Consider the following 14088-nt stretch of genomic DNA (forward strand, 5'->3'; position numbering starts at 1 on the left):
TTGGGTTTTAGCCATTAGGCTAAAGATTTGGCAAAGTAATTAAATGCAATAAATCTTCAAAATAAATTTTAATGTATTTTGTGTGATTACTAAAGGTACAGGACAAAGAGAATTACGAACATTATAGATTATTGGGATGCATTGCAGCTTGAAATGAAGGCGGAAAAAAAATCGATCCATGCATCAAAGGTGTTTTGTGCTGAAATTGCATATCCGATTTCAGAATTCACTAAATACAGCAGTGAAGGAAATTTGAATGGAATGACGCAGTTTGAGGATCTGACAACTTCATCTTTTGCAACTTCCCCAATCTTTCTATTAAATACAAGAGTGATATGTGCCAAACTAACACTCTGAAGGCTTCTTGTAACTGAAAATTAGAAGAGACCTAAACACGCTCAACAATGAAGATCCAAGTAATATTTTTGCTGTTGGGTACCATTGTGATCTGCTTGGCCACTCATGGTAAGATGTTTTGATTCATATTGTTTTTAGTTCTGAAGTTAGTCAATGATAGGAACCTACTTGATTTTCAATTGCTAACACTCTCAGCCTGAAAATTTTCCACAGCAAATCTTTAAAATTAGAAAACTGCCAAGACAAGGACCCTGATTGGACTAAACATTTGGGCGTGAAAACCAATAACAACCTAATCGAAAAGTTGCTTTTGTTTCACTTGTGTTTTCATCTATGAAAAATTCAATGGCTTTGTTGACTTTCACAGAAATTTCAAGAAGTAGGATCAAGATTGGATATGTATTATTTACAGTCACCAAGTCAACTAAATTTGATTGTATTGCCTTACGGCTGATTTAGTTGCCCTTAAGCAGGAGTGTCATTGCACAGTATTTTGGCTTAAGTGCCCAAAATGCATGTTCAGTCTCATTGTAGGCAGACCATGCTCTTACATGTGCCATAAGTGAAATTTTATATTTTGAACTTTTCTTATTTTGTGATCTATTATTATGATAGTTGAGGACAGTTTCATTTCTTTCATTCAAATATAATTGAGATGGAAACAAACAAAAGCAGTCGAGAAATGATTAAGGTGGAGAAGGGAAATCCTGTTAGAAGGTGCCAATCAAACGAGGAGGCAGCTCAACAAAGTAGGTCTTGAATTTAGACATGGATCAATAAAAAGTACATTTATATTGGTCAGATGGTCCATGGGCATCTTCTGCCTGCGTTTTAGGCAGAGAAAAAACATTGATGGAAATATCTCCTTTGTGCTTGACTCACAATTCCATGGTCATAGCCCAGTATGAACAGGACAATCTGTCTGAAACAGGCAGCAGCATTTAAATATTGCCAGTAAACTGGTGCCAGTGTGAGGCTTGCTATGTTGCTCCCATACTGCGTCATTGCCTGGCATCTGCCAGGAATGGTCAAATAAAGCAGACTTCACAGAAGTTGCCGGTTAGCCCCGGCCTGCCAGCAACATCTTCAGACCTCCAGATAAGATCCTGGGCAAGATTTTCTTGTGGGTTTGACTGTCTGACTCAAATAGGGGTCAGATGATGGTACAGGTAGGAAACAGTCATTAACTGTGATTTTCCCTAAATTGGCCAATTAGTGACCAGAGGATGGGCTCACCATCCAGGTAGGTTCTCAAAACTGGAGGATCAATAGGAGGTGCTCCAGTGTGAAAAGCAACTGGGGGGATGCATGACAGGAAAAAAGGAGAGGCTGGATGTCACAAAATGGAGGCACCCTCTCTCCAACCTTTTCAAATTTAAAATGAAAATGGCCTTTGCAGCCATGCCATTCTTGTGGGGACCAGGTTGGGGGGGTAGGGGTGAGAGCAGTGGAGGAATCCCCTTTACAGAGGTTTTTATGGCTGTTGCCGAATCCAGGCAGGGAGGGAGGGCATCTAAGCCTGCACGAATACTGGACCTGGGACAGGTCCAGGCTGAGGGACAGGAAATTAAATTACAAAGATTCATGGAAAAAAAGGCATTCTTTTTGCCTATTATTAACCTATTGGAAAAGCCAGCAGCCTGGATTTTCTAGCTCTGAGTGCGGCAGGGGTCATCGCATCGGGGACTGGAAAATCACAGCCAGCGTTTTCAATAATCGTACAGGTTGAAACAGTCTCTGAAAGGCATTATAATTTGTTTTAATTTTGTGCCTCTAAACCTGCACAAAGCATGAAAAAAATGTAAAGGAGATTATTTAATATCTGTGACTTCTGGCTTGATGGTAAATGTCTATTTTCTAACAATCTGCTTATTTGATGAAATCACTTCAGTAGTATGGTAAATGAAAATTGCTTTTCAACTGACTCTGGTCACTGATTAATCAGTGATTGAGGGATTGGTGGAGTAAGAAAGAAAGGGAAAAGACACACAAAGATAAGTAGGAAAGTAAGTGGTGAAGAGGACATAAGGAGGCTACAATTTGACATAGGTAGATTAAGAGAGTGGGCAAATGAAGTATAATGTGGGCAAATGTGAAATTGTCCATTTTGGCAGGAAGAATAAAAGAGAAGCTTATTATCTAAATGGTGAGAGATTACAGAGCTCTGAGGTGCAGAGGGATCTGGGGCTGGGATATTCCGGCCCCATTGCGGGCGGCGTCCCAGCCAGAAGTCCATTGACTTGCGGCGGGACTGGAAAATCCCGCTGCCGGTGTCCTAGTGCATGAATCACAAAAGGCCAGTAGGCAAGTGAGGCAAGTCATTACGAAAACTAATAGAATGTTATCATTTATTGCAAGGGGAATTGAATACAAAGTTAGCAAGGTTATGCTTCAGTTGTACAGGGTACTAGTTAGACCACATTTGGAGTAATGTGTACAGTACTGGTCAACTTATTTAAGGAAGGATGTAAATATGTTGGAAGCAGTTCAGAGAAGGTTTACTAGAGTAATAACTGGAATGGGTAGATTGGTTTATGAGGAAAGGTTGGACAGACTAAGCTTGTATCCGCTGGAGGTTAGAAGAGTAAGAAGCGACTTGATTGAAACATATAAGATAAGGATGTGGAGAGGATGTTTCCTCTTGTGGGAGAATATAGAATGAGGGATCACTGTTTAAAAATAAGGGGTCGCCCAATTAAAACAGAGATGAGGCAAATTTTTTTCACTCAGAGGGTAATGAGTCTTTGGAATTCTCTTCTTGAAAAGGCAGTGGAAGCAGAGTCTTTGGATATTTTTTAAGGCAGAGGTGGATAGATTCTCGGTGAGCAAGGTGGTGATAGGTTATCAGGGATAGACGGGATGCAGATTTCAGGTTTCTATCAGATCCATTGTCTTATTAAGTGGCGGAGCAAACTCAAGGGGCCGAATAGCCTACCCCTGCTCCTTGTTCACATGTTTGGATGTTCATAGGAGTAGAGAGAGAGAGAGAGATATATATATATAACCGGTGGAGAAGCACAATCTCAAGTATCTATTATAAATGACCAGATATGACCAGCAGACACATGGGAACATCACCACCTGCAAGTTCTCCCACAAGCCACACACCATCCTGACTTGGAAGTATATTGCTATTCCTTAATTGGCGCTGGGTCAAAATCCTGGAACTCCCTCCCTAACAGCGCTGTGGGTCTACCCACACTATATGGACTGCAGTGGTTCAAGAAGGCAGCTCACCGCCATCTTCTCAAGGGCAGTTAGGGATGGGAAATAGATGCTGGCCTAGCCAGTGAAGCCCAGATCCCATGAATGAATGATTTTTAAATGCAGTAAAAAGTCCAAGTGTCTAATAACCTGTGTGTGCCAATTTGTGTCTTAGACTCCAGATCTTCAACTAGACCATAAGATGTCTGATGTTGGGGGATTGGATGGTTCAATGAGTACATAATGTTATTTGCCCCAAATTAAAATCATGATGGATGGAATGGAAGTTTGCTCTCTTTACTGACAGTCAGGTTCCCTCCTGTGGCTAGAAGACTTATTTACAAAACAGGATGGTTAAAGTTAGGAACTACCACAAAAAAATTTTCATAATTTATTTTTAAAGGGGAACTAGATGGTTGCTTGAAATAGAGGAATATTTGAAGTGTATGGAGAACAAGCAGGACCTACTGATTAGACTATGTGAATATGTTCCTTTGCATGACAAGGACAGAATTGAATACATAGGTCAGGTCATTTTTAAGTCCTCAAAGGATTCACGTCAGTTCTTGCTTTGTCTGGGTTCTGCTGAGATCTTTCTAGGACATAATGGGTAGAATTTTCAAGAACTCCACTGAAAAGAGGGTGGAGGCAGAAGATCTATCCATGTTTCCAAGTAACCAGGCTCCATGCGAACAGTCTTGCATCCCTATGCAGAAATCAGGCCCCATAAATATAAGAGACTCACGGCTAGACACAATGCAGAATTCAGGAAGCGCTTCTTTACCCAGGGAGTGTTTAAAATGCGGAACTCATTGCCACAGGGATTAGCTGAGACAAATAGCATAGATGCATTTAAGGAAAAGGCAGAAAAACAAATGAGATGGAATAGTAGGAACCTCATGTGCACCATAAACACTAGCATAGAATAACTGGATTGAATGGCCTCTTTCTGTGCTGTACATTCCATGTGTAATTTTTGTCAATGTAACCCAGAATTTTTTCTTATATTTGCATTCTGAGCCTCTCTTGTTCTTCTATCTTCTTATCCAAATCTTTCCCCTACACAACAGGTTTCTGTATAGGGCCCATAACAAACTCAAGGTGCAAATGTGTGAAAGTCATCTCGAGCTTCATTCATCCGAGAAGATATCAACAAATCAGCATCTTTCACCAGGGGTCCTACTGCAGAAAAGTAGAAATTGTGTAAGTATTGAAGGAAACTGTGTCTCCTGAACTGTAGCAACATTCAAGTAAGCATTTAAATTAATCAAATCAGAACAAAATAAAACATTTAAAGATTAAAATGTTGAAGTTAGTGTTTAATTAATTTGCACACAGTGGAACCTGCACTTGCCTGGATGAGTGCAGCTCCCACAACACCCGAGAAGCTAGACATTGTCTAGGACAAAACAGCCCACTTGATTGGCACCACATCTACAAACATTCACTCCCCCCACCACCAACGCACATTAGCAGCAGTGTGTACCATCTATAAGATGCACTGCAGGAATTCACAGCACCTTCCAAACATCCGACCACTACCATCTAGAAGGACAAGGGCAGCACCGCCTGGAAGTTCCCCTCCAAGTCACTTACCTACCTGACCTGGAAATATATTGCCATTCCTTCACTGTCACTGGATCAAAATCCTGGAACTCCCTTCCTAACAGCACTGTGGGTGTACCGACACCCAGGACTGCAGCAGTTCAAGAAGGCAGCTCACCACCACCTTCTGAAGGGCAACTAGAGATGGGCAATAAATGCTGACCCAGCCAATGAAGTTCACATCCCATGAATGAATTTTAAAAAAGGACCATATTGGAGACAGATCTCCCAGATTTCAGTGTGTCATTTTATAATTGTCAATCCTGAATCACATTTATTTTAGGCACTTAAAGCAATGGATAGGTGGGGACAAAATTTCTTCACCATTTCAGTGGACTCCCACTCCAAATGGGGAAGAGTCCATTGCAAATAAGCACAAAGTTCACAAAGACTCATATATTCTGGGTATGATCTGTTGGGTACAGCTTCCATGGTAGCCTCCAGCTTCCACCCACACCCTGCAATCCCATTGACAGAAGAGGAAATAGAACTGTGGGTGAGAACCTTAAGTAGAGGTCCCACACTCACGACTTCAGTTGGAACTTGTTTTACGAACAGCCTGCACACCTCCCGTCAACTAAGAATTGGGGCCGCTAGTGAAACTAGCTAGAATCGAGGCCTGGGCCTCAGAAAACTAGGGGAAACATTTTTTTCATGGTAAAGATTTACAAGCACCCTCTCCCTGCTCACAACCAGGAGGCAACCTAGCATCCCCTCTGACCCAAGTAACCTCCCACCAACAGATTTAGTATCTTTAGCAGAAGGTACACTCAAACCACCAAAAGATTGTTTCTTGTGGCCTCTCCTCTTCAACTGTGAACTTCTGCAGCATCAGGAATGGAATTCAGCAGCAGGCAATTCCAGCGTAACTGCTAGGGTTGGATCCCCAAGACATTCATAGGATTTATGTATTTGTGCTCCTTGTGTATTCTTTGCCAATGGCAATGTAGTCTGGAAGATGAATTTGTAAAATACTTTCATTGTAGACAGTTTCCTGGAACAACTGGTTGTGGAACCAACTAGGGATAAAGCTATTTTAAATCTGGGATTGTAATGAGGCCATTTTAGTTAGCAATCTCATAATTAAAGATCCTCTGTCAAAAAGTGATCCTAGTATAATTGAATTCCACATTAAGGTTGAGAGCAACATTCTCTACTCCATACAAGAGTCTTAAACAAAGCCAAGTAAGCACATAAGAGGGGAGAGCTGGCAAAGATTGATTGGGTTAACAGACTAAAAGGTATGGCAATAAATAAACAATGGGAAACATTAAAATTGATTCAAAATATTCAACAAAAATTCATTCCATTAAAAAACAAAAACACAGAGAAATATCCACCCATGACTTAAAAGGAAAATTAAGGGTTGTATTAAATTGAGAGTCTTGTAATGTGGCAAAGAATAGTAATAAGCTTGAGGATTGAGAGTTTTAGAGACTACTAAAGAACCACCAAAGCTAATACGAAAAAGAGGGAAAAAAAACAAAAGTAAGCTAGATAGGGATATAAAAACAGATTGCAAGGGCTTTAACAAGCACATAAAAAAGGAGTGTTACTAATGTAAATGTTGGTCCCTTAGTAACAGAGGCAAGAGAAATTATCATGGGGAATGAGGAAATAGCAGAAACACTGAACAAATATTTTGTCCCTGTCTTCACAGTAAATCACAAATTACATGCCAGAAATTAGCCAAGAGACTAATAAGAGTAAGGAACTTAAGGTAATTAATATTAGTGAAAATGTATTGGAGAAACTTAATTGTCCAGCATTTTCCGAAAGGCCGATGTCAGGCTAACTGGCCTGCAGTTCCCCATTTTCTCTCTCCCTCTTTTCTTGAATAGGAATGTTACATTTGCCGACTTCCAATTTGCTAGGACCATTTTAGAGTCTAGGGAATTTTGGAAAATCATGATCAGTGCATCCATACTCTCTGCGGCTGCATCCTTTAGAATCCTAGGATGTAGATCATCAGGTCCTCAGGATTTGTCAGCTTTTAGTTCTTTAGTTTTGCGCCACACAAGCATCAGGCAATGAACACCTTCAACAAGAGAGTATCTAACCATCTCCCATTGGCATTCAACAGTATTATCATTGAATCCCCAACCATCAACATCCTGGAGGTGCACTAATTTCAATGTTTAAAAGATGATCGAGAGTATCACTACCTAATCAAGCAATTAGGATTGAGTGAAACAATATGGTGGGATATGAGTTTAATCAGAATTTAAGACAGGATATATTAGACTAGTTATACAGCAAAAACATAATGGCTTTCACAAGTAATGAGTTTTGATTCAGATCGAGCAGCATGGCTGGCACGCGTAAACAACTCATTCCCTCTCCTTCCTTTCTCTTCGTGGTTCCCAAGTCTTCTCGACTTCTGTCAAATACTCCTGTGGTTTGTGGAGTCTTCTTCGAGAGTTCTTTTCCACCACCTACTGCACTAAGGTCTTCCAAAGTCTCTTACTTTAAACTCTTTTTCAGGGGCGGACTTGGACGAACTATTTACAAGTCTTATGATCATATAAAAGCTCACTTTATTTCAAAATACCCTATAAAACACTAAGTTCTTTGTCTGAACCTTTGGTTGAAAATCCCACCTTTACTGCCATTCATGTGCCATTAGCTTAAGCCTTCACAAGTACCCTCTGGCCTTGATAAATCACTCTTATCCTTATCACATCTCAAACTGTTCTCCCTGACCAGTTTCAACCCCAGTAAAATTCCATTCACAGCATCAACCTAAAATTTTCATCATTTGTTTCTATTCCACAATCTGTTATTTATGTCTAAGGCTGGTTGCAAGACTTGTTAACAAGCCAATCCAAATGGCCATTCAGTTCAGCTGTTCTTATTCCTTATCATGCTGGTGAACCCTGCTGTTGTTCACTAAAATAACTTCTATTCTCTTTCCCCACACTAATGAACTTGCATATCAGTGTAGTCCTAATTAAGCAAAGTCGAATGAATAGCCTTTTACAGTTTTGTACTATGATTGTTTGTTTTAAGTATTTAACAGTTGCTCTCACACTAGGCCGGGACTGTCAACGGGCCCCTTTGCAGACCCAGGTACCATTGTCATCATTTAAGAATAATCATTCTGTTAGTTTCATTTCCCTAGAAGCGAAACTTTGAGCAGTTTCCAATGAAACAAAACTTACAGCAGTAGTTTATTCCTTTCAAGCTGATTATGTATACATATTAGGTATATAGCTCATTTCAACAGCAGTTACCATTAACCAGAAACATAACTGGATCAGCTTTATAAATATTGAGGCTACGAGACTAGGTCAGAGGGTAGAAATACTGTGATGAGTAACTCATCTCCTCACTCACCAAAGCCTATTCATCATCTATAAGACACAAGTCAGGAATATGATGGAATACTCTCCACTTGCCTGGATGAGTACAGCTCCCACACTCAAAAAGCTCTACACCATCCAGGACAAAACAGCCCACTTGATCAATACCTCATTCACCACGTTAAAAAATATTCACCCCCTCCACCACCAGCACACCAATGGCAGCAGTGTGTACCATATACAAGATGCACTGCCAAGCCTCCTTCGACAGCACCTTCCAAAACCGTGACTTCTACATGTAGATGGACAAGGGCAGCAGGCTCATGGGAACACCACCATCTGAAAGTCATACACCATATTGATTTGGAACTATATCACCGTTCCTTCATTTTATGCTGTGCATTCACTTACATCAAATGGGCTGAAGCAGTTCAAGCGATTCCACCTGCTCAGGCACAATGAGAAATGGGCAATAACTGCTGGCCTTGCCAGTAACACTCACACCTTATAAAAAAATATAAAAATGTGGCAGTAGAGATGGATCTGGTGTCCGCATACAGGAATCACAAAGTCAGAATGCAGCTGGAGAATTATTTGGGAAGGCAAATGGAACGTTGGCTTTATTGCAAGGTGAATGGAGTATAAAAGTGTACAGGGTGTTTATGAGACCACACCTAGAGTACTGCACACAGCTTTGGTCTCATTATTTAAGTAGGGATATACTTGAATTCAGAGAAGGTTTATGAGGTTGATTCCTAGGATGAAGGGATTGTATTATGAGGAAAGGTTGAGCAGGTTGGACCTATACTCATAGTTTAGAAGAATGAGAGGTGATCTTATTAAAACATTTAAGATTCTGAGAGGGCTTGACAAGGTAGATGCTGAGAGGATGTTTTCCCTCATGGGGGAATCTAGAACTAGGGGGCATCATTTCAAAATAAGGATTGCATATTTAAAATGGAGATGAGGAGAAATTTCTTCTCTCAGAGGATTGTGAAGCTTTGGAATTCTTTACCCCAGAGACTGTGACGGTTGAGTCATTGCATATATTCAAGGCTGAGATAGACAGACTTTTGAACCATAGAGAAGTCAAGGGTTATGGGGAATAGGCAGGAAAGTGAAGGTGAGGCCAAGATCAGATCAACCATTATCTCATTGCAAGTGGAGGAGGCTCAATGGACCAGATGGCCTACTCCTGCTCCAATTTCTTTTGCTCTTACATTCTTCTAATGGGCACACATGGCATGAGTTGCTGCAGGAGCTTATACATTTTGGGGAGAATTTTCTCCTTGTCAGGCAGGCCAGTCAGGAGCGGGTGCGGGCAGGCATGAAGCTGATCTCCGCCCGCGATAGACTGTGCACCACCATTTTACATTGGTGAGCCAATTATGGCCCGCCCAGTGTTACGTGCACCTGGTAGCACTCAGCACTACCTGTGCGAGCAGGGGGAGGAGGGAGAGTTGGGGTCTGTGCGTGAAAGAGCACAGAAATCTCCCTGAGGCAGCTCCAGGGAGATTAAGTGTAGTTGTAAAGTTGTAAAAAAAGAAAAAAGAAAATTATTCAGACATATCCCCCATGTGACAGTGTCACATGATGCCCCCTTGTTCTAGATTCCACCATGAGGGAAAACATCCTCTCAGCATCTATCCTGTCATGCCTTCTCAGAATCTTAAATCTTTTAATAAGATCATCTCTCATTCTTCTAAACTTTGAGTATAGGTCCAACCTGCTCAACCTTTCCTCATAATACAATCCCTTCATCCTGGGAATCAACCTCATAAACCTTCTCTGAATTCAAGTATATCCCTATTTAAATAATGAGACCAAAGTTGTGCGTGGCACTCTAGGTGTGGTCTCACAAACACCCTGTAGCAAGACTTCCTTACTTTTAGACTCCATCCTCCTTGCAATAAAGCCAACATTCCATTTGCCTTCCTAATGTGACAGTGTCACATGAGCCGGGACATGTGTATGAATTCTGATAAAAAATTTTATTTCACAAATAAATCCTTCATGAAACCTCATCCCCCCCATGGCTGAGGTTTCATGAAAAATGTGAAGGCCGCCTGGGCTCTTTGCCTGGACGAGCAGCTTTCTCAATGGAGTTAATAGTTTTACTAATGGCCTTAATAGGCCTTTGACAGTTTGGCGGGTGTGCAGCCGACTCCGGTGCACACCCGCTGAACGGAAGATTAAAATAACACGCAGTGATGTTGGGACGCATGCCCGATGTCACCGCGTGTCATTTTACACATCAGCGTGCAGGGCCCGCCCCCACACGATGAACAGAAGATTCTGCTCTTTATTTCTAATGTCTCCGCTTGAATAATTTCTACTTACAGGATTACCTTGAAGCATGGGAAAAAGGTCTGCGTCAATCCCGAAGCTCGATGGGTCAATAGAGTTGTTTCCTTCCTCAATAAACGGTAAAATATTCATTCTACTCACTTATTTATGGGTGAACATGAATAATTCAGCAGATTGGGATATTATTGAACTATAATATCAAGCCTAGTTGGAGACAAATAGACAAGCATGTGCATGTATGGCTAATTCAGCGGTTGGGTATTATTGGCCTACACTATCTAGCTTGAGTGAATACACACACACACAAAATGCAAATCATAGGCCAGAAATTTCCCCCCATCTGGGAGGGGGGGTTGTGTGGGGACAGGCGTGGACCCATTTTACATGGGCAGGCCAATTAAGGCCTGCCCATTGTGACGATCACCTGGAAGTGCTGCACGCTCCCTATGTGAGCGGGGGCGGTGGGGTGGGGGGGGGGGGAGTTCCCTGAGTGGTTCCCTTCACTCTTATACGCATGTGTGCAAAAGAAGCCAGAGGTCTCCCTGGGGCATGGTGGTGCCTCAGGGAGATTTATTTCAGTGTTAAACTTTTAAATAAAGGATTTTTAAACTTTTGAAACATGTTCTCTCATGTGACAGTGTCACATGAGCAGGGACATGGTAATGAAATTTTGGAAAAAATTTTACTGATTTTTTAAACACTTCATGAAACATCATGCTCCCCGTAGTTGAGGTTCCGTGAAATATGCGAAGGCCGCCTGGGCTCGTCACCTGCCCACCAACATTAAGGTTGCATGGGCAGCTCATTTAATCGTTTAAATTTGTTTTTAAACAGGCCTTAATAGGCCTTTGGCAGTCGGCTGCGCGCCCGCCGAAGTGACAATTTTAATGACACACGGTGATGTTGGGATGCATGCCCGAAGTCACCGCGTGTCATTTTACCCATCAACAAGCGGGACCTGCCCACCCCCTGCTCGCCAACAGGAAAATGCTGCCCATAGAGAAATGCAAAGGCAAGGGGGAAACTGGGAGTCTTGGTGGGAATGGAAATCAGGGAGCTTGGTGAGTAGGCAGGGAGAGGATCATGGGAGTGTCCAATTGTAGAGGCTTCTGCAAGCAGGCAACTGGATCGAGGCAGTAGTTGTGAAGGCACTTGCCTCCTGAATCCACCAAGTCCTGGCCTCAAAGTAGCTGCTGGGCTTCCAAAACTTGGGAAATCCAGCCAGGGCTAAAAGTGAAACCTGAATGAGAATGAGGTTCAGAGTCTCCCCCATCTGATCTTGTAAGGTTAAAATTCAGACCATTATTTCAGTGCTAGGTTTTTGCCAGAGCAACTCAAAATAAATCTCAATTCCCAGGTTTCTTCCCTTAGCTTTGTAATTTACTCTTCTTCAAATATGTTTTCAACCTTCCCTTAAAACACACCATGATCTCTCACTCAATCATTCTTTATGACAAAGCATTCAATGCTCCAAGGATCTCTTGAGTAAACACATTTTCCCAACCTCCCTCAATGGCAATTTTAGATTTATTGAGGAGTCAGTAACAAAGGTCATCAGAGATAATAATCCGACCTTACTCAGCCTATCAAACCTCCTCTTACTGCAAAAACCTCTATTAAACCTCAAGTTTCCCCACTCCAGTGCAGATAACCCCAACTATTTCAATTCACTCATCCTAGTTCTGGTTTCCCTTCTATCAATCCAGTGAGAATCTAAGTTGTTATGTTTTCCGTGGCTTTCTACAATGTGTGTCCATTGAACTGTGGCCAAATCAGTGGCTTTTATAAATTATTTCTTTATATTTGTACACTATGCCCCATACAAAATGCTTATGACAGATTTAATGGATTAATCTAGCTGCACACACTTTCAATTTTGGTCCCACCCATTTCTCTATGTTCACACCTTCAGGATCTGTCCATCATGTATACTCCCCTTTTCATGCCAGAATGTATTACTTCACAAAACTGGATCCAACATTGATCATTGGGGTACAACACTTCTAATGCTTTTCCAATCTGAGCAACACTAATGAATGCAAACACTGTACCCTACCCATCACCATCTTTCTAACCATGCTGCTACATTTCTTCTTGTATTATGTGCCTGAAATTTTATAAAAAGGCTCTTGTAAACAACTTTTCAAAAGCCTTCTGAAAATCCACATGGACCTCATCTACTGCACTCTTAGCCTCCTTTGGAAGATGATTGAACAAGTTTGAAGTTTATGGAAAAACAAGAATATTCTTTTTCATTTCTCCAATGGCATTGCTCATCCATATATAATAAATATGATTGGTTTATGGTTTAAATCAAGTGAATACCCTATCTATTGCAACAAACATACTCTATATTTTGGATTTCCCAGAGCAGAAAGATCTAATGAAGTCATCCCAGAGGAGTCATCGACTCAATGAATGTGAAGTGCGCCTACAACACGAAATTCTACTAGGAGCCAAGCTTTTGTTGTTTAAGATTTACTGTACCAGCCTGTGCCATGAGAGAGTTGTTTGCTGCCATTTCACTTGCTTATGCTCTAATCAATATCACGGTTTTCAGAGATCTATGTAACCCTAATAAGTGCTAATAGTCTTTGGTGCTACTTACTGCTTCTCGGGTATAGGTTTGTGTCAAAATACATTGAGCCAATAAATTGACAAAGTGATTTTAAGAGTGACTTAACTTGATTTTTCTATAAACATCCAAAGAAATAAATCTTCCGCTCATCATTGTTATACATATAAATTGCTTGTAGCTTTTTATTAAATTGATTTTCGAAAATTGACAAAGTATTTGATTGTATGAATTCCAGCTCTAATCTATTTTACATTGTGTGCTTAGATACTGGAGTAAATTCTAAAAGACTGTACTGCTGCCAGAAACTCAAAATAAGCAAGTGATTCCATACATTTCTTATATTTCCCATTAACTTCAGTATTGTTAACCTTAGCCTTATTATATACCTTAATTTTAAGATTTAGTCAAGCTTTAATCTATTATCCAAAGAACTCCATAATTTGATGCACCTTCTTTTGCCACCTGGGATATATTTATTTTGCACTTTATTCATTTAAATTTGAAGACTTTTCATTGCCAGATCCCTACTCAATCACACATTTCTGAATCAGCCCCTTTCTCTTCCACTCTTACTTTAACCTTCTCTGTTATGACATTCAACCCATCGACATTGCGATTATTACCGTAGATCATGGCATATAAATCAACCTTTGATGCCTCAAAAAGTCCATCCAAAAATGGGGGTCGATTTGTACGCCCAGTATAAAAGTGTGGGTGTAGGTGGTTGTCATTTGG

At 41.0% G+C, this 14088-nt stretch overlaps 1 protein-coding gene across 2 annotated transcripts; it reads left to right on the top strand.

Moving 5' to 3' along the window:
• Positions 1-335: 335 nt before the first annotated feature.
• On the top strand, positions 336-13561 carry LOC121283177 (interleukin-8). 2 transcript variants are annotated; one of them, XM_041197401.1, is made up of 4 exons: positions 336-465; positions 4632-4764; positions 10811-10894; positions 13145-13561. In XM_041197401.1, the coding sequence occupies exons 1-4, from the start codon at positions 405-407 to the stop codon at positions 13191-13193; spliced, it is 327 nt and encodes a 108-aa protein (XP_041053335.1). In that variant the 5' UTR covers positions 336-404; the 3' UTR covers positions 13194-13561. The 2 variants fall into 2 exon arrangements, with proteins under 2 accessions (XP_041053335.1, XP_041053344.1); XM_041197410.1 differs by having other exon boundaries at positions 13150-13561.
• Positions 13562-14088: the final 527 nt, after the last annotated feature.

The sequence above is a fragment of the Carcharodon carcharias genome, chromosome 1, assembly GCF_017639515.1.
Source record: "Carcharodon carcharias isolate sCarCar2 chromosome 1, sCarCar2.pri, whole genome shotgun sequence".
Classification (NCBI taxonomy): domain Eukaryota; kingdom Metazoa; phylum Chordata; class Chondrichthyes; order Lamniformes; family Lamnidae; genus Carcharodon; species Carcharodon carcharias.

Excerpts from the sequence above, each read along its gene's own strand:
- LOC121283177 (XM_041197401.1), top strand. The coding sequence starts at position 405 with ATGAAGATCCAAGTAATATTTTTGCTGTTGGGTACCATTGTGATCTGC. Across the intron at positions 466-4,631 it reads GATCTGCTTGGCCACTCATG|GTTTCTGTATAGGGCCCATA; the intron begins GTAAGATGTTTT and ends CCTACACAACAG. Across the intron at positions 4,765-10,810 it reads TGCAGAAAAGTAGAAATTGT|GATTACCTTGAAGCATGGGA; the intron begins GTAAGTATTGAA and ends TTCTACTTACAG.